Genomic DNA, 18,750 nt, shown 5'->3' with positions numbered 1-18,750 from the left:
GTATTAAAAGTCAATGTTTTAAAACTTGGCTTAAATTCTTTAAAGTTAATCTTTAAAAAGTCCTACTTGTCACTAACCAGGCTGTGACGAGAGGAACCACTTAACAGAGTTGGGGAGGCATCCTTTCTGGACAGTGGTAACAAGGGCTCTTGGAATATAGCCGTGTTTTAAAATAAACTAAAACTGATTTGTGATCATGTGGTCATGTGGAAAATTCCAAGTGCTGAAGAGCCAAGTAAGTAACCCCGGAAGACTGTAGGCTGAAGTGGCGTCAGGTTCATCATCCCAGCTTACTCCTGGGTGTCCGCCGGAGATCTTGCTGAATTTAGCTTCCCTCCCTGCACTGGCTGTCAGACAGCAGGTTCTCCTGCTCCCCTGTGTACTCTGACCATTGGAGAAACACTGGATTCACCTTCTGGGGAGGAGCACAGTAATTATTTATCTCAAGCCTATAGGAGAAGGGGGCAGGTCGCATCAAAGTCCAGTGCAAGCTCTATGTTCAGAAAGGGGTTTGAAAACGTAGGGCAAATTGGGGGCCAACTGGGTGAACCCAAATGAAAGAACATAACAGACATAGAGGAAAAGGGCATGCAAACTCCTCTGAACGTTGTCCTTGGCAGATCATGCGTTCACACATGTGTCATGTGAAATGTCCTCCAAGGTGTGTCGTTTAACCCGTAGGAAAACAGCAGCGTGAGTCAAGCAGGCTCCAGTTAAAAGGTTGGCTGCAACCAGTTCTTCCCAGTTTTACCAAGGATCCTGGAAAGGCAACTCAGCAGGTTTTTTTCTTTCTTGCAGCAAAGATAGCTATTATGAGATTAAAGTTGTTGTGTGACAGATAGGCTAATGGCTGTGACAAACTGTTAGTATGTTAAGGAGGCTCAGAAAGCTGGTTGTGAAGCAAGCCAGAGAGGGATTCTTGGTTGTCTACAGTTTCACATTGGGAGGTACCCACCAGCTGAAGGAACTTGGGGCAACAGTAGGTGGTTACCACTCAACAGAGCCCCTGCAAGAGTTTGAGTTCTGTGAACTTTGTAATGGTTTGTAGTCAGGGCTCCAGCCACATTAGTTGGTAGTACAAGTACAAGTTCATAGTTGTTCCCTGGGTCTTTCCTGTGCTTGTCCTAACGACAAGTTTGGACTCCACTCTGTTAAGAACAGCCAGAGGTTGGGAGGGTGTGACAGGAGAAAGCTTGGTAAAGGCCAAGACCAACAATCAACATCAAGCAGCCGAGAGGATCCAGGACAGATTAACAGGCTATTATTCGCACAGGCGGAAGGGCAGTCAAGAGCAGCCAGAGAGAAAGGAAGCCAGAAAAACCTTACCAGTTAAGAAACTAAAGAAAGAGGAAATAGCGAGGAGAAAATGAACAATAGAAAGCAAAGCTCTCTTTATCTGCTTCAGATGCATTGTCTCAGTGCCAGCTTCTTATCCTTCCCTGTGCTTCTGCATTTGGCTTTGCAGAAGACAAGAAAACCAGGGAGAAGGGGAGGGTGAGATGGACCACCTGGACCACCTGGACCACCTGCCAAGCCTCCCCACATGCTCATTCATGAACTTTAATCTGTGGTTTATCCTATTCTGTGACAAACGGGTTTATTTTGATATAAAAATATTTTCTGCTCCCAGATATCCAAAAGCATATTTGTTTCTCCAACTGTATTGCCAAGGAGCTAAAGGTTTCCCGGTCTGGAAAACACAGGATTATCTTAGAGAAGCTTTGTCACCCAGAGCAGATATTTGGCTTAGTGGTGACGACGTCTGTGAAGATGCCCATGTCTGAGTACCCGGGTTCAATATCCAGATCCTGACTCAAACTTCCTGCTCATGCTATCCAGAAAAGCAGCAATGATGGCTGGAGTAGCTGGGTCCCTGTCACCCATGCAGGAGACCTGATCTGAGTTGCTGGTTTCCAGCTGCAGCCTCAGCTAGGTGCGTCACAGGCTTCTGGGAAAAGAACAGTGGATGGGAGTGCCCTCTATGCGTCCCGTCTCTCTCTCTCTCTCTCTCTCTCTCTCTCTCTCTCTCTCTCTCTCATTCTCTCTCTCATTCTCTTTCTTCCTCTCAAATGATAACAAAAAAAAAAAAAAAAAAAACACCTCTCCCCTAAGACCAAACAGCTTGCCTCAAGCACATTGTGGATACCACATAATTGGCATGAAACAACTTTTTAATATACAAACATTTTCAATCATTTATTTTTATTTGGAAGGCAAAAATTACAGAAAGAGAGAGAGAATGAGAAACAGAAAGAGAGGTCCTCCATCTGCTGGTTTACACCCGAAATGGTCACAGTGCCAAGAGCTGAGCTGATCCAAAGCCAGGAGTCATCACCTGCCATGCCACGGGTGGTGTATTAGCAGGCAGCTGGACGCAGAAGCAGAGCTGGGGCTGGATGCCAAGGCTTGATCACAAGAACTTCAAGGCTGCTACTGTGATGTAGTAAGTTAAGCCTCAACTTGCAATGCCATCATCTTATATAGGTGCCAGTTCAAGTCCTGGCTACTCTACTTTGCTCTACCTCCCTGCTAGTGCATCTTGGAAAGTAGCAGAAGATGGCCCGGACGCTTGAGTCTCCCACATCCACATGGGAGACCTGAAGGAATTCCAGGCTCCTGGCTTCAGCCTGGCAGAGACCAAACCCCACCCCTCACCCTGGGCTACTGTAACCATTTGGGGAATGAAACAGTGGATGGAAGATCTCGCCCTGTCTTCTTCTCTCCTCTCCTGCCTTTCAAATAAGTAATAAATACATCTTTTTTAAAAATTAAAAAAACCACAAAGCCAAACTCTGCTCCTTATCTGGGTAGTTAGCAGTGGCCTTTCTTTTTTAGCTGTTCCAACAGAAGATGTTCTGATCCAGTCATTCCCGGTAATGTCCCACCTAAAGCTCATGTGACTTAACCTGATACTCCTCAAAATCCTAACTCACATGCAGGAATGACTTATGCAATATGGGATTCAGGCAACCCAGGCTGCTGAAAAAGAAATTCCTCTCTCTTTTTATTAAGATTTATTTATTTTTATCGGAAAGGTAGATCAGATTTACAGAGACAGATTTTCTGCCTGTTGGTTCACTCCCCAAGTGGGTACAATAGCTGGTGTTGAGCCGATCCAAAGCCAGGAGCCAGGAGCTTCCTTCAGGTCTTCCATGTGAGTGCAGGATCCCAAGGCTTTGAGCCATCCTCTACTGCTTTCCCAGGCCACAAGCACGACCTGGATGGGAAGTAAAGCAGCTGGGATGTACTGGACCCCATACAGGATCCTTATGGGTTCAAGGTGAGGAATCTAACTATTGAGCTGTTCTGCCAGGCCCTGAAAAAATTTTTTTTCAAGCAAGAAGTTTTCTTCTATGTTCCTCAAATCACATAATGGAAAACATACTAAAGCAATAGGATGTAAACTCAGAGAAAGATATTAAATAAAAAAAGACTCAAGGATATAAACAAGACTGAGAACTAAGAACTGTGTCTCTGAGGGAAACTGGTTTCCCTAACCCAATATTGCTTTTGCAATTTCAGAAAGCAACATGATTACAAAATCTTGGAGATTTTGTTGTGAAATTCTATGTTCTGACTTTGTCCAGGAACTTAGACATTTCTAATGAGAAGAGCAGAGGCTTCAGTCAGTTTGTTGTGGGACAGACTGCGTATCTACCTACATGTTTAGTAAGTTGCCACAGTCCCATTAAACTCAGACTTCAGAGTCTCAAAACTGTTAAAATAAAAGTAAATGAAACAAACCAAGAATTTACACTACAGAATGAAAACAATCACAGTCACTCCAGTCTGTAGCTCTAAAATACAGAATTGAAAACCCTTAACACAGCTTGACTTCTGAATTCTACACTGCAAGTACATCCAGGAGGCTTCTTGCTTACAACCTATGCCTTCTTCCAAACCAAGAAAAGTCAGTGAATTTGTAAAAGTCTTTTGCCCATTTATTTTACTTATTTGAGAGAGAGAGAGAGAGAGAGAGAGAGAGAGAGAGAGAGAAACAGTGCCGCTCCCCCCAATCTGCTGGTTCACCCCCCCAAAGGGCTGAAACAGCCAGGGTTGGGTCACACTGAAGCTGAGTGCTGGGAATTTAATCCAGATCTCTCATGCAGGTGGCAGGGATCGAGTTTTTAAGCCATTATCTGCGCTTCCCAGGGTCTGCATAAAGCTGGAGCCAGGAGCCAAAACCAAGACAGGAACCCAGACACTTTGACAGGAAATGTTGATGTTCTGACAAATGTCTGAAGAAGAGACACTCTTCTTAAAGAGTGTCCAATTCCCATGTCAGTCAGTGAGGTCTTTTTTCAAGCATGTATTTTCTTTATTATTTGAAAGGCAGAGCTTTAGATACAGTGATAGAGGTCTGCCATGCTTTGGTTCACTCCCCCAAAATTGATGCAACAGTTAGAAGTGGGCCAGGCTGAAGACAGGCGTCAGGAACTCCATCCCATTTGGGTTGCAGGGGCCCAAGTACTTAAGCCATCTTCTGTTGTTTGCCCAGGCACATTTAGCAAGGCGCTGGTTCAGAAGTGCAGCAGCCGGGACTTCCATCAACACTTCCCTATGGGATGCCTGCATGCCAGACAGTGGCTTAATTTACCACACCACAACATCTTCCCACATTCAGTGGGCTTTGAAGTGGTTTATTTCCCCATATTGTATGTAATACGGCCATGTGACAGGTACAAGTCAAAGATGTTAGAGTAGAAAGACAGAGGGTTCCTGGTGACCACGAAAGCACCCCTATCGCCCCTGGATGGCCAGCTCTGGGCTTGTTTTAGGTGGAGAAAATGGACTTCTGTTTTATGTAAAACCATGCTTTAGGTTTTTGCTATTGGTGTTTCAGCACAAGCCTAACTGATTATTTTTGTTTCTTATTCTTTATATAATCAAGGCACTATTCAATGAGGACTTTAGGGGAAATACCTCAGTTTATGGCTTTTCATTTTCTGGGTGCTTTTTGGAGAACCTAAGAACTTATCTTCAATGTAATTGAGTCAATTAGTCTGGGGAAGGATTCTATCTTAAATCATTCCTGCCATCGGTATATTAAACAGTAGATTATCCAAGTTCAGTGCGCATAAAGCCAGCAGGGATAAACGTGATCTGTAGTATGTTGGTTCCTCCCCCGAATTTGTCACTATTGATCACGTTAAACATGTCATGTATTCAATAAATGATCTATGAAGACCGTCTGTCACCGAACTTGGGTGCCCTGGGAGGGCAACAGCAACGTGTAAGGAATAACCACGGCTTTATTCACAGCACTGACATTGTAATTTCACATTACAAAATAGCATCCTTTTGATTTTTCTTCCAATCATTTAAAAAATGTCAAAAAAAAAAAAATCACACGAAGCCGATTAGCTGTCTGTGGAGAGTTGAGTGTAGCCTGCCGCCCTCCACCGTGCCATGACGAGCCTGTGAGGTATGCACCTGCTGATAGATGCTGCTCAACACACAGTTTTAAACTTGTCCTTACAGAAATGCATCTAGATCAGAAATAGGAAGGCAAAAGCTAGGTAAGGGACAGGCCTGTCTCTGGTTGTGCAGCAAGTCCTTGTTTATAACACAGGGGGAACTCCTGCTGAGTGGCAAGTATCCCAGATCCCTGCTGCAGGACAAGAGGCTGGCGGAGTCCTGCTCTATTCCAGGGAAAGGTGTATAGAAGACCTGCCCTGGTTAGTCTTAAGGGCTCTGAAAACCAGGCATGAATCAGTCCCTTCGTTAGTGTTTCTAAGCCAGGCACTGCTGCTTCTATGTTGGAAGGGAGAAGTGTGCTTTTGAGTTTTCCAGTTGACACAGACAAGGGATGGGGACAAGGGGAGGGGGAGGATCATGACCGCGCCCCAAGACCTGCAAAATCGTGTGTTCATTAATAATGAATAAACGAACCTAATACCGCGACTCTGCAGGCAGGCTTGTCCTGAAAAGGTTGGCAAAGGCCAGGGCGTAGGTAGCCCACCTCCTCCAGGTAGAGGAACCAGCACTAACCGTCCAGCCGTCCAGCGGGCTCTTTTTTAAAAGGACACACAATCAGACGCCAAGGGCAAGAAATCAGACTCTAGGAACAGGTGCAGGAGGCCACTGGGCAGAGGGAAAGTGAACTATGCGCGATCCCTGGGGGCGGCCCGCGGGCGTGTGGGGCGGGCCCAGGCCTCTGCACACCTCGCACGGTTCCCCGCACACCTCCCAGCCCAGGTCCCCGCCCCCGAGGCCACGCGGTTAGTGGGCGTGGGGGAGCAGGGGGACACCGCCAACCCCCAGGCCCGATCGGCGCAGGCCCCGGCCGCGCGCACCACCGCGCGCCGCTCCCCGCTCCCCGCCCCCGGCGGCCCGCAGGCGGCCATGGCGGCGGGCCCCGGGGCCAGGCCGGCGCCGCGCTGGCTCAAGGCGCTGGGCGAGCCGCTGAGCGCGGCGCAGCTGCGGCGGCTGGAGGAGCACCGCTACAGCGCCACGGGCGTGTCGCTGCTCGAGCCGCCGCTGCAGCTCTACTGGACCTGGCTGCTGCAGTGGATCCCGCTCTGGCTGGCGCCCAACTCCATCACCCTGCTCGGCCTCGCCATCAACTTGCTCACCACGCTCGTGCTCATCGCCTACTGCCCCACGGCCACCGAGGAGGTAAGAGCTAGCCGCCCGGCTCGCGCCCCCCGACCGGAGCCTCCAACTGCCCCTCGTTCCCCGCCCGAGCCCGGCCCCCAGCGGCGCCGGGAAGGAGGTGAGACCCTCGCGCGCGCCCGCTCAGCCTTTCCGGGGGACAACCATGGCCATGGCTGCGGCACGGCCCCCCGCCCTGTGCAGCGTCTGTCCCGATCCTCCCCGGGTTCCCTAGAGGCTGTTTACACCACAGCCCCAGTCCCATGACCATCCTGAGCCTTCCCCCTGGCAGTGGAGGGGGTGGCAAGGTCACCACCTCAGGCCCTGGCCCCTCCTGAGCCAACCTGTGAATATTGGCACAGGGGCCGGGCCGAGCTTGGCAGGGGTACCTGTAGCACAGGGGCCCAGGGAACACCCCCTCCTCCATGCCCGCCTTCCTGCCTGGAGCAGGGACTTTGTGGCCAGGTTGACCAAGATGCCCTTTGGACACTTGTATAATCACTTTCCCAAAAGGTATCCGAGTGAACCCGAGATTGCTGGTAGCACCGATCAGATGTTAAGTTACTTTTTAGAGGCAACTTCCTGCTTGTCTGGTTTGAGCTTTTGATGAAAAACAAAGTAGATATTCACAAGGCGTGCATCCTTATCATAACCACACAGAGATCATAAAAGGCAACGTTTTATTACCAGCCATTATGTTTGATCTATGTCAGAAGAGTAAAGGAATTGGGCTTTGGGCAGCGGGTCATCGCAGGGCCCTCTTGGGTGGAGGGTGGGACAGGATGGGAGGGGGTGGGACTCCCCTGCTGTCTCTAGCCTGTGCCGCTGATAGAATAGGTGTGAAATGGCATATTCTTTAGCATGCGTTTTCTTTGCTCTCCAAATAGTGCATTTCCTTTGACTGTAGGTGCTGGGGAGGACTGGGGGGAGGGGGGAGGATTGCATTGGGTTCTGGGGATGCAATGAAAAGCAGTCTTGTCTCCCATCCATGTGTGTATTATATGATGCAGATCGCATTTGAGAATACCTTGCCCACGGGCTGATAGTTAATTATCCATTATTTGGCAAGCATTCTCTTTGTGATTCATGGCCATGTTATTTGAAAACAGTAAACCAGTTCGGTTTTAGTTTTGCACTGAGCTTTCCCAGAAGGAGAGCATCCGAATGAGATTGGAGGCACAGAAGCAGAGGGCTGGGCCACACCAGACCTGCTGGGTCTGTTTTCCCATGGGAGAAAGAGAAAACAGTGCCTGCCCAGTCAATTTCACCCGGAGGTGGTGAGAAACAAATGACATATGCTGGGATTTACTCAATATATTAAAAATGTTATTCAGCACGTTTAAAGTATCACTGTTATTAAACCAACGTCCTGAAAACGCATAATAAAACTAAGCTTTAGTTGGGCTCAGCTGGGCTTACAGAGTTTGAATGTTTCCCAAGTTGGCCAATAAAGTTGTGAACTCACGCTTGTTATTATTAAGAACATTGGTCGAGCACTGATCAATTCTTTTTAAAGATTTGTTTGTTTTTATTGGAAAGGCAAATGTACAAAGAGAAAAGGAGAGACCAAAATCTATCCTCTGGTTCACTCCCCAAATGGCAGCCGTGGCCAAAACTGAGCCGATCTGAAGCTAGGAGCCAGGAGCTTCTTCCAGGTCTCTCACGCGGGTGCAGGGTCCCAAGGCTTTGGGCCGTCCTTGACTGCTTTCCCAGGCCACAGGCAAGGAGCTGGATGGGAAATGGAGCAACCAGGACACAAACTGGCACCTATAGGGGATCCCAGCAGGTGCAAGGGGAAGATGTAGCCACTGAGCCATCGCGCTGGGCCCTGACAAAGCTTTCTATGCACATGGCTCTGGGCAAGGAGTCCCTGCACAATTCCTAAAACATCATCAGAGCTTCGTAGGGGTGCGGAGGATTTACTTTTGTAGTCCCCGTGGTGATGTGCTTCCAGCTCCAGCCCTAGTAGTCAGGTTAGCTTGGGCTGCACATTCACCGCACTCCAGTTCTCCCTCAGGCCTTGAAGTCAAAAATCGCTTATAGTGCCTCAGTTTCTCCTGCAGGTTCTCCTGTTTTGTGCTTTATTGACAAGTTTAATCTTAATCTTTCTCTCTTGATCTCATTCTCTCTCTTTCATACACAAACACACACACATTATAAGTTTCTGCTTTCCTAGGAGAATTGCCTAGACCACCCCAGGGCTCTGTTGCGCGGAGTTCAGGCCCCTGGTTGGGGTCTCCTAACCTGGGCCTCTTGTGTTAAACTCTGCTTTGCACGAGACTGAGGGTTTGGCATGCGCAGGGTGGAATGCGCAGGGTGGAATGCGCTGGCAAACGAACTCGTGGTGGTTCATACAGCAACATTCTCTGCTCCAGATAGCGGAGACTATAAACACTGACCCCGAACACTTGTGAATTGGTAGCAGCGGACTCCATCGTCTCGGACATGTTATCCAACGTTTCTGCCCTGCTTTCCTCATCGTGGTGTCTAAACATCAGTATGGATGTCTCTGATAGGAGTCTGTAGCACACAGGCTCCTAGCTTAGGGCCAGGTCAGGAACTTGACCTTGGCTTAAACTGAGCAGCTGTTGGGCTGGACACCTGTACTCCCCCGGGGTCTTCCTGCTGGACGGGGCGGCGATCTCCTTCCCTCCTTCCCCGGACCCTCACAGGTTAGCATGTGGATCTCTGAGGTTTCTTTCTTCGTGGGAGCCCTGTTACACTTAGACCACTAACCTGGCGTCTGCTGGCTTTCTTGGTAATTAGAAGTAAGTTTCTCCCAAACAGGAAGGAACTTAAAAGAGGGGGTCTTTCTGAGAATACAAAAGATTAAAAGATAAGGTTGTTTGAATGCAAAAAATTTTTTTAAATACATGACTGATTTTTTTCAATGCTATATGTTTCCACAAACTCTTTGAAGACCCCCTCCCTCTCCTTATTTGAGTGTTAAAATGTCTTGGCTTTGATTGTCCAGGTAGAAATGGTTCCATCATCTTTTCCGCTGAGACCTCTACAAACAAATAAAATAAAGGAAGGAGGGAAAAAAAGGTATCAAGCGAAGGAAAACTCGCTTTCCTGAACAATTTTTAAATCCTGTAACTGAGAGGTGTTGTGTTTTTCGTATTCTCGTCTGTTGTCAGATTATCTTTTTTTTTTTTTTTAAGTAAAATGGTTATTATTATTGAATCCTTGTTTACCGGGAAAAGAGAAAGGACCAGGGTCATTTTAAGAAAAATAAAATAGGGGCCTACACATTTGTGAACCTTAAGACTTGGGTATCTAAGACCCTTGACTAAATCTGGTCCTTAACTTCATTAACTGCATAAAACTTTGCATTTTAAATGTATCGCTGCCACCTGTGGAATACTGTGAAGCCCAGGAGGTGACCACAGAGGCCGTGCCTTGTCAGAGGACCGCGAGTTCCTCTGTTGGGATCACACCTTACTCAACAGAAACCTTCTTTATTGGCAAGCCTGCTTTCACGCTGAGACAGCCTTGGGGAGATACTGACCATGAGGAAACAGAGGCGGAGCAGGAGGCTCCCCAGGCAGGGCACAGGAGGGCTTCGCTGAGTTTTGAGTGGGAGGAGTGTTGAGGAAGGGAACAGCCATATCTATTCACCGGGAAATGTCTGCAGTCAGAGAGAGACTGGATCCAAGGTCGGGAGAACTTGGCTGCGCTGAAACTGGTCTGTGGGTGTAAGAGCTTGTGTCCATGGCTGTGAACTTCTGCCCTGATCAGCCTGTGGGTGGGGCGGGAGGGTGGTGGGAAGAGCACAGGGCTTAGGATAGCCCCCCCTCCAAAGGCTCTGAAACACAGGAACATTCACTTTTTGCACAGAGACCTTTTGGGTCACACTTGGTTCCTTAACGTGGGGTCTTTGTTGCCCACTTATTCTGTGCCAGTAACTGTGCCAGGGAACTAAAAATGTAGCAGTGAATGAGAAAGACACACTCACTCGGCTCCCATCAGCTCAGCCCTAGAAAGGTTGAGGAGTGAGAAAAGGGAAGAGAGGGAATTCGGAGTCTTGGTCTGAAGTGGGCCGTGAGTAACGAGGGGTAAGCTGAAGCTGTCTTTCTCGCTGCTTGGGGAGGAGGTGGGGAGCTGCCGGGCTGGGGGCAAGGGACAGGAACGTCCATGGCGCCTCTCGTCCACATCTCTAATCTTCAGCTCTGCCCAGCCCCGACTCTTCTGGCTTTAACCTGGAAACCTGAAGTCTCCTTAGATTAATGTGAATTGTTTGGGTTTTTTTTGTTTTTGTTTTGTTTTGTCTTCACTTCTTTGAAGGGGGCAAAGGAGAGGTCCTGTCTGCTGGCTTATCCTCAACGGCCACTACACGCAGAATGGGACCACGTTGAATCCAGGAGCCCAGAACTCCACCCAAGCCACCCACGGGGGTGCCAGAAACTCCCTTCTTATCCTTGTGGGGTTCTTTTCCAAGAAAGGGTGTGTAGGATTTGGTCAGGGTGCTTTCTGGAAACAGAAACCAGATGTGAGAGTGCAATGAAAGAAAGGAGTCTTGGGCATTCAATCTTCCTTCTTCCAGGGTGAACTTTGTGCCTTGGACACTAAGGTAAAAAGGTATGAGTTCCTTGCAGAAAGTCAGTTTATTTTGCTTAGGCTTCTTTAAAAACCGTGACAGTGTTTTGTTTTCATTCTCCAGAAACACTAGGGACATTTCAAACCAAAATGTGCTTTTCTCTAATCATATTTTGCCTGGCAGCATGCTGTATCCAATTCAAGTAACTTGAACAGGTATGCTTTCTTTGGTAGTTACTTTTAGGCAATGATTTTCTAGTGGTGTGGCTGACAAACAGTTTATTAGTGGAACTTTAAAAAAATGATTTAGAATTACAATTCTTAGTCCTTATTTAGTTTTCTAGAATAAGTTTATAATAGCATTTCAGGACATGCCACATGAGTCAGCGTTCGGGAAGGTTCTTCTTAGATTTTCACATAGCCATGTGACTGCCGTGTAGACCTTGGAAGAATGACATGGGCTGGTGTGTATGCTCCGGAAAGACTCCCATGGCATACTGTGACGTTTTGATCCTGGAGATGTTGTAAACACCGTATAGTTAGAACTTAAAGTGGGGCGCATCTGACTTGCTGGAAAACTCGAGCTGTTGGAGTCGGCTGCACCCATGGCAGTAGTCTGATGTATTGCTGGGCGTTATAATTATATATTGTAAATTTACAATATAACTATATATTGTAAAAATGTGCACAAGTCACACCCAGTCCTTGCATTAGAATATCTTTCTATTACAACTTTGATCATAATTTCCCATGAAAACTGGAGTTGGGTTGAGGTAGCTCTGTAAACGTGCATCCTTCAGGAGACTCATTAGTAACCATCCTGTTTGAAGACTGGAAAGGAGAGAGGCTGCTGGGCCTGGCCCACCGGATCCCCAACTAGGAGCCTGTTTGCCAAGGTAGCAGATTAGAGAGGTTGCAAAATGCAAACTACGTAGAGCCTCCATCCCTTAAAGGAAGTGGGGCTGGCTCCTGGGCACCAGAGAGGGAGAACAGGCCTGGGCAGACCAGCATGCCTTTCCAGCTGTAAGGGGAAGGAGGCCAGAGCCGCTGGAGGCGTGCCGGCCGCTCAACAGGTCAGTAAGGAAGAGAGAGATTGTGAAGAAGCGTTCAGGTGAGCCGCTGCGTCCAATCCGCAGCCTGATAGATCCGTGGCAGGACAAGTCGGAAGACGTGCTTCGAGCTCTGCGCCCAGTCCAGCTGCGGGCCTGGGTGGAAATGATCCCCGCCCTACCTATCACTTGCGTCTTTGATCACAAAGACACAGTAATAACTGAATGTGGATGAGGAACATGATCTGGGAACCCTGTCGTGAATAAACCTTTCACTTTCAGGCTCTGCCACTTCACCCTGTCTTTCCCTTTGTTGAAGTCTGAGTCATTAACTCCTCTTGCATCCTAATGACTTCTTTGATCTGCACGAGGGGCAGAATGTGACTTGGGGGGCAGAGCCCCCTGCAGCGGAAGATCCCTCTGTTGGAGAATTTACTCTCTAAAATGTGTCCATTAAGGGAAGAGTGTTTGATAGAAATAGGTGATGCGAGGAAAAGTGGCATTTTATATTATCTCACGAATTTTTACAACCGTGCTTCCAGTGGCACAGCTTTGCTCTCCTGATTGAAGCAATATGACGTGTCAGAGTTAAAAAAAAAGAAGAAAAAATCAGGTGAAAATTTGCTGGTTTGGAAAGAGTCAGCAGGACTGACCCCTACCAAAATGCTCTGGGATTCTTCACACAAGCTTCTAGGTGGTAGTGTGGTATTTTCTTGTGTGTTTTTGTTTTTTCATTTTATTCTGTCGTGACAGTTTCTCAATTCTGGTTTTTAACTGCCTGTGAACTGTTTCTTCATTTCCAGATAAGCCTTGAAACATTCAAAACCGAATGTGATGTTTTGATGTGCATTTTCATAATTCGGGTGGCTTCAGGTATTAAGCAGTTTCAACTTATGTTGCTTTTCTGTGAAAGACCACCTTAGTAAGTTCTATTATGTAATGACTAGTGCAGGCATTAGTGCTTGGGATCGCATGTTAGCAAATCTTTTTTTTAAAGATTTACTTATTTTTATTGGAAAGGCAGGTTGACAGAGAGGAGAGACAGAGAGAAGGATATTCTGTCTGCTGGTTCACTCCCCAAGTGAGCGCAACAGCCGGAGCTGAGCCAATTCGAAGCCAAGAACCAGGAGCTTCTACCGGGTCGGCCACATGGATGCAGGGTCCCAAGGCTTTGGTCCGTCCTTGACTGCTTTCCCAGGCCACAAGCAGGGAGCTGGATGGGAAGCAGAGCAGCCGGGGCACAAACTGGCACCTATTGGGGTTCCCGGTGCATACAAGGTAAGGATTTAGCCACTGAACCACCAGGCCCTGATAAGTAACATTTTTTTTAAAGATTTATTTATATTTATTGGAAAGGCAGATATACAGAGAGAAACAGAGACAGAGAGGAAGATCTTCTGTTCACTGATTCACTCCCCAGGTGGCTGCAATGGCTGGAGCTGAACTGATCCGAAGCCAGAAGCCCAGAGCTTCTTCCGGGTCTCCCATGCGGGTGCAGGGTCTCAAGGCTTTGGGCCATCTTCTGCTGTTTTCCCAGGCTACAAGCAGGGAGCTGGATGAGAAGCGGGGCCACTGGGATTATAACCGGTGCCCACATGGGATCCCAGAGCATTCAAGGCAAGGACTTTAGCCACTATGCTATATTTTTTAATAAATCTGGTTCACCACAAACTTGTAGATACTTTAAAAATTGAGGAATGGGATAGGTTGGATCAGTTGGCTATTTGTAGAATAGCCACATAAATCACACATAAGTTGATAGATAAGAAAACCCTATATTTTCCAGTAGAAGTGTGCAAAAACAGTCAAATGACAATAGCTGACCTTCTCTGAGGGCTTGCTTTATGCCAGGCTTTGTGTAAAGAGCAGTTCACGAGTAATTGCATCAGATACAGCACTCAACATTAATCCTGTCTTTGAGATGAGGTCACTGGGCTTCGAGAGCTTACGCTGCTTGTCCAAGTGTCAGGGCTGGTAAATGACAGGACCGTGTACTCAAAGAGCTCCAACTTCAAAATTCTAGTTCTTAGAGGTTTTGCTTTCCTTTCTTTCCAAGATGCATAATTCTGGGCCAACCATTAGTCCCAGAAAGACTTAGTAATACCTGGAGCATTGGGTAGAGTTCTCAGACCTGTATTGCATTAGTAATGGGCACAAAATACCCCACTCTGAAGACCCTTCCGGAAAAATCTTATCACAACTTACAATTCAGCCCCAAAAGGATCCAGTTAATTCCTAGTACCTTAATTGTAGTCAACATATCATGTATTTTAGGGAAAAGAAATCAGCACCCCAATATATAAAATCCACAAGCTTGGGCTTGTAATAAATTACCAATGATGCAAAGAAACAGGAAAATATGATCTACAATTCAGGAGTAAAATGAACTGGTATCATTGGATCCAGGAATGACAGAAGGAATCGAGTTAGTAGTCAAAAATCCAAAAATAGTTATTGTGATTGTGCTGTTCATGCTCAAGAAAGTAAAACAGAAAAGAAGACTCAAGTGAACTCTATAGAAATGACACGAGACAGTATTTGAGTTGCAGGCTACAGAGAGAGATGAGTAGCACATTAGATACTGCAGAAGAAAAGATTAGCACATTGGAAGGCTGACAATGAAAACTGCCCCCAAAAATAATGCATGGAATAAAGAGACCGAGAGTCATGGAACTGAGCGCCAGTGATCTATGTGGAAGCAGAAAGCAGCCTGCCTGACAGCCCCAGTGCATGTGAAACAGTCGCTCCCTGTGTGACTATGAATAGTACTTGATTTAAGGAGTTGTGGTGAGCAAGAGAGAGGGTAGGACATGAAAAACATAAGAAGAAATCATGACTGAAGAATTTCCAGACTGGGTGAAATTATGGATTTATATTCCCAAACAGCTTAACAAACCCCAATTAAGTTTTTTTTTTCAAAAACCTACCAAGGTGTATTATAATCAAATTACTGAAAATCAGTAATAAAAGATGCATACACATACAAAACCACTTGAGAAAAGTGAACAGCAAAGAGTCCATATACTTGAAAATAGATCAACAGAAACGATCCAATGTGAACAACAGAAGATTGGCAGTTCTATTGTGGTGACCTCCATCCATGTATTCCACTGCCCCAGGGACCCATGTGACCACAGCAGTGGTCACCGAGTTGACTCTCTTCTGCCTTGTGTCATTAGAGAAACAACAGAGTAAAAGGTTGTGAGTTCTACATTTTGGGGCTGCTGGATTTCCCCTCCACCCATCTCTTAAAATATATGCTGGCTGCAGATAAATTATGTGAAATTAGCTAGCCCCTTTGCAGGCTAGATTGGAAGCTCTGTTTGTGCTTTCTAGAGGAGGCGTTATACTAGGGCTATCTTTGCCCGCCGCCAAGGCGATGCACTCCTGACAATATTGCCCCATGCGCTGGTGTTACAGTCTTTCTGCACTGCCTGAGGGAGCACAGACTGTTGTCCCCAGCCTTCCGATTCACAGCTGTGCTGCCCTGGCCCTGGTTAGTAGTTTTGTCTCACTCAGGCAAAGGTTGGTTCTCTAGAATGTGAAAGTAGCTTGTGTAGAGTTCCACTACTCAACTCTTTCTCTGCGCAGCTTCCTTCTCTCTCATCCTCCACTTCCCAAATCCCAGCTGGCTTGACCTGTGCGCTTTCTCTCCACACAGCAACACCGCTGGGCTCAGTTTGGATCCACATCCTTGCACTGTGGCCTGGGTAGGGCCTGTGCACAGTTAGCTGGTGCAGTCCTTGGACCCAACTCACTTGCTTCCTCTTCTTTTGCGTATTCCAAGCCTCGGCTGGATGCAGTGTCTGCCCACTGCTGTTCATGGATTTGCTTGCCTTTCTATTGAAGTAAGGTGGGGAAGTGAAGTCAGTGCCTAGGACTCTAGTGTGAATGAAAGCCCAGGTCTGCAATAAGGTCTGTTTTCTTCTTTCTTTCCTTCCTTCTTCTTCTTCTTCTTCTTCTTCTTCTTCTTTTTTTAAGATTTATTTTCGTTGGAAAGGCAGATTTACAGAGAGAAGCAGAGACAGAAAGATTTTCCATCTGCTGGTTCACTCCCCAACTGGCCACAACAGCTGGAGCTGAGCCGATCCAAAGTTAGGAGCCAGGAGTTTCTTCCGGGTCTTCCACGTGGGTACAGGGTCCTAAGGCTTTGAACCATCCTCTGCTGTTTTCCCAGGCCACAAGCAGGGAGCTGGATGGAAAGGGGAGCAGGCCGGGACATGAACCACTGCCCGTATGAGATCTCAGGGTTTGCAGGGGGAGGACTAACCAATTGAGCCATCATTCTGGCCCCAAGGCCTGTTTTCATGCTAGTCTTAGGTCTGCTTTCGTAACAGTCTTACTGAACAACTTCAGTTTTGTGCTATCTCCATTCACACATCACTTTCTAATGGTGACACATTCTGAGAAATGCCTAGTTGGGCGATTTTATCACCGTGTGAACACCGTACAATGGACTTACACAGACCTCAGTGGGGTAGCCTACTTCACTGGCCATGTGATACCAGCAGCACTGTTAGTCCTGGGCTGCAGACCTGTTTGCACGTTACTGTAATGAATGCCACAGACAAGTAAAACACAAGGGTGAGTATTTGTGGTTCTAAACAGAAAAGGTGATGGGGATTTTCAGCTAATCTTACGGGGCAGCCCTGGTACATGTGGAACACCTGTGCCTGTGTGACTACGAATGGTACTTGATGGAAAAAAAGATGTGTCATCTGGGGAATCAAGGCCAAGATCCCAATCCTTGCTCAGCCATTTCACTTTGTGCTGCTCACACAAATTGCCATGACAACCTAGCGAAATTCACTTGCTTCTTCTGTTTATTACGTATGTGAGGAAGGAGGGTTCTGATTGTTCTGCATAACGCACCGAAGTGACACAAAGCACAAATATGAGAAGAGATAGCTTAGGCTGAACTATTTTAAAACACAAGCTGGCTTGGTCTTAACAGTCTGTGATTTTCCTTTGTTTTCAGGCGCCCTACTGGACATACCTTCTGTGTGCACTGGGGCTCTTTATCTACCAGTCCCTGGATGCTATTGATGGGAAACAAGCCAGAAGAACAAATTCTTGTTCTCCTTTAGGGGAGCTTTTTGATCATGGTTGTGATTCTCTTTCAACAGGTAAGTGAATAGGGTTATTTTTCCCATTATAGTTTTGTGTTCTCTGTGTGTGTGTGAGTGTGTGTGTGTGTGTGTTTCATTTTGTCTTGATGACTTCAAAACTATTGTTGAGCTGTTTGGTCAGTCTTATGGATAGTTGGGAACAGTTTTGTACAATGTTTAAGAATTCATTATGTTAAATGTTTCTTTTTTATTAAACAAATTTTAAGATTTATTTATTTTTATTAGAAAGATTTACAGAGAAAAGGAGAGGCAGAGAGAAAGATCTTCTATCCACTGGTACTCTCCCTAAATGGCTTCAATGGCCTGAGCTGAGCTGATCCGAAGCTAGGAGCTTCTTCCGGGTCTCCCACACAGGTGCAGGTCCCAAGGCTTGGGCCATCCTCTGCTGCTTTTTCAGGAGCTGGATGGGAAATGGAGAAGCCAGGATACAATCCAGCACTCTTATGGGATCCCAGGATTTAGTCACTGAACCATCATGTCAGGCCCCATGTTTCTTATTTTTTTAAAGCTTTATTTAAGAGACAGCATTATGCAAAGGAAGAGAGAAAAAGAGAAAGACAGTTTTTCCACCTGCTGATGTACTCCACAAATGGCTACAATGGCCACGGAGCAGTCAGGGCAAAACCAAGAGCCAGCAGCCTCTTCCACATCTCCTACAAGGGATCTCTGGGCCATCTTCCACTGCGTTCCTAGGAGCATTAACAGGGACCTGATCAAATGTACAACAGTCATGACTCGAACTGGTTACCCATATGGGAGGCTGGTGTCTCAGGCAGGGATCTTACTCACTATGCCACAAGCTCAATCCCTATTTTCATTTTTTAAAGTTTATTTGTGTGTTTAAATGTCAGAGAGAGAGAGAGAGAGAGAGAGAGAGAGAGAGAGAGAGTCTTCCTGGCCACAATGATTATTTTAATGCCATTTTATGTCACTTAAATCTGTTTTGGAATAGCACCGAGCCATTGTTTCATCAGTTGCTTGGAATATTTAGTGGCCCTGCACCGTGTTTCTTTCAGTGTTCATGGCAGTCGGCGCCTCCATTGCCGTTCGCTTGGGCACTCATCCCGACTGGCTGTTCTTCTGCTCTTTCATTGGGATGTTCATGTTTTATTGTGCTCACTGGCAGACTTATGTCTCTGGCGTGTTGAGATTTGGAAAGTAAGTACGTTTCTTCCATTGTGCATTAAAAGTATCATTGGATTTTTTTTTTTTTTACAGTCTCTTTGTCATTTTTCTATAAGGGGCCAAAGCTTCAATCTAATTTAAATAATATGCGTGTTTAAATTGGTACTTCCATAAATGCTGTGCCTTGAAATCTTTTACTAATCCACATGTCATAGTTATATTATTTGATAATAATTCATTTTCCTCCTCCCTTTCTCAAGTTTCCTCCCTAGCCCATTAGTGGACAGTTAGACAAAGAAACACGGTATAGAAAA

General features: G+C 46.5%; 1 protein-coding gene across 6 annotated transcripts in view; it reads left to right on the top strand.

Moving 5' to 3' along the window:
* Window positions 1-6,301: 6,301 nt before the first annotated feature.
* The window catches only part of CHPT1 (choline phosphotransferase 1), a 25,741-nt gene continuing 13,292 nt past the window's right edge, over window positions 6,302-18,750 (top strand). For 4 of the 6 annotated variants that reach the window (XR_009246695.1, XR_009246694.1, XM_058673032.1 and 1 more), the window contains exons 1-3: window positions 6,303-6,618; window positions 17,161-17,308; window positions 18,328-18,469. Coding sequence is in view for 3 of the 6 variants with exons in the window: in XM_058673032.1 (XP_058529015.1) it covers window positions 6,346-6,618; window positions 17,161-17,308; window positions 18,328-18,469 (563 nt within the window). In the remaining 3 variants the exon portion in view is untranslated. Of the gene's footprint in view, window positions 6,619-17,160; window positions 17,309-18,327; window positions 18,470-18,750 lie in introns of all 6 variants that reach the window. The other 2 variants (XR_009246696.1, XM_058673033.1) reach the window with 1 other exon arrangement.

Source organism: Ochotona princeps, chromosome 15 (genome assembly GCF_030435755.1).
Source record: "Ochotona princeps isolate mOchPri1 chromosome 15, mOchPri1.hap1, whole genome shotgun sequence".
NCBI classification, from domain to species: Eukaryota; Metazoa; Chordata; class Mammalia; order Lagomorpha; family Ochotonidae; genus Ochotona; species Ochotona princeps.
Note: the sequence above shows the minus strand (reverse complement) of the source record. Positions and strands in the feature narration are given on the sequence as shown.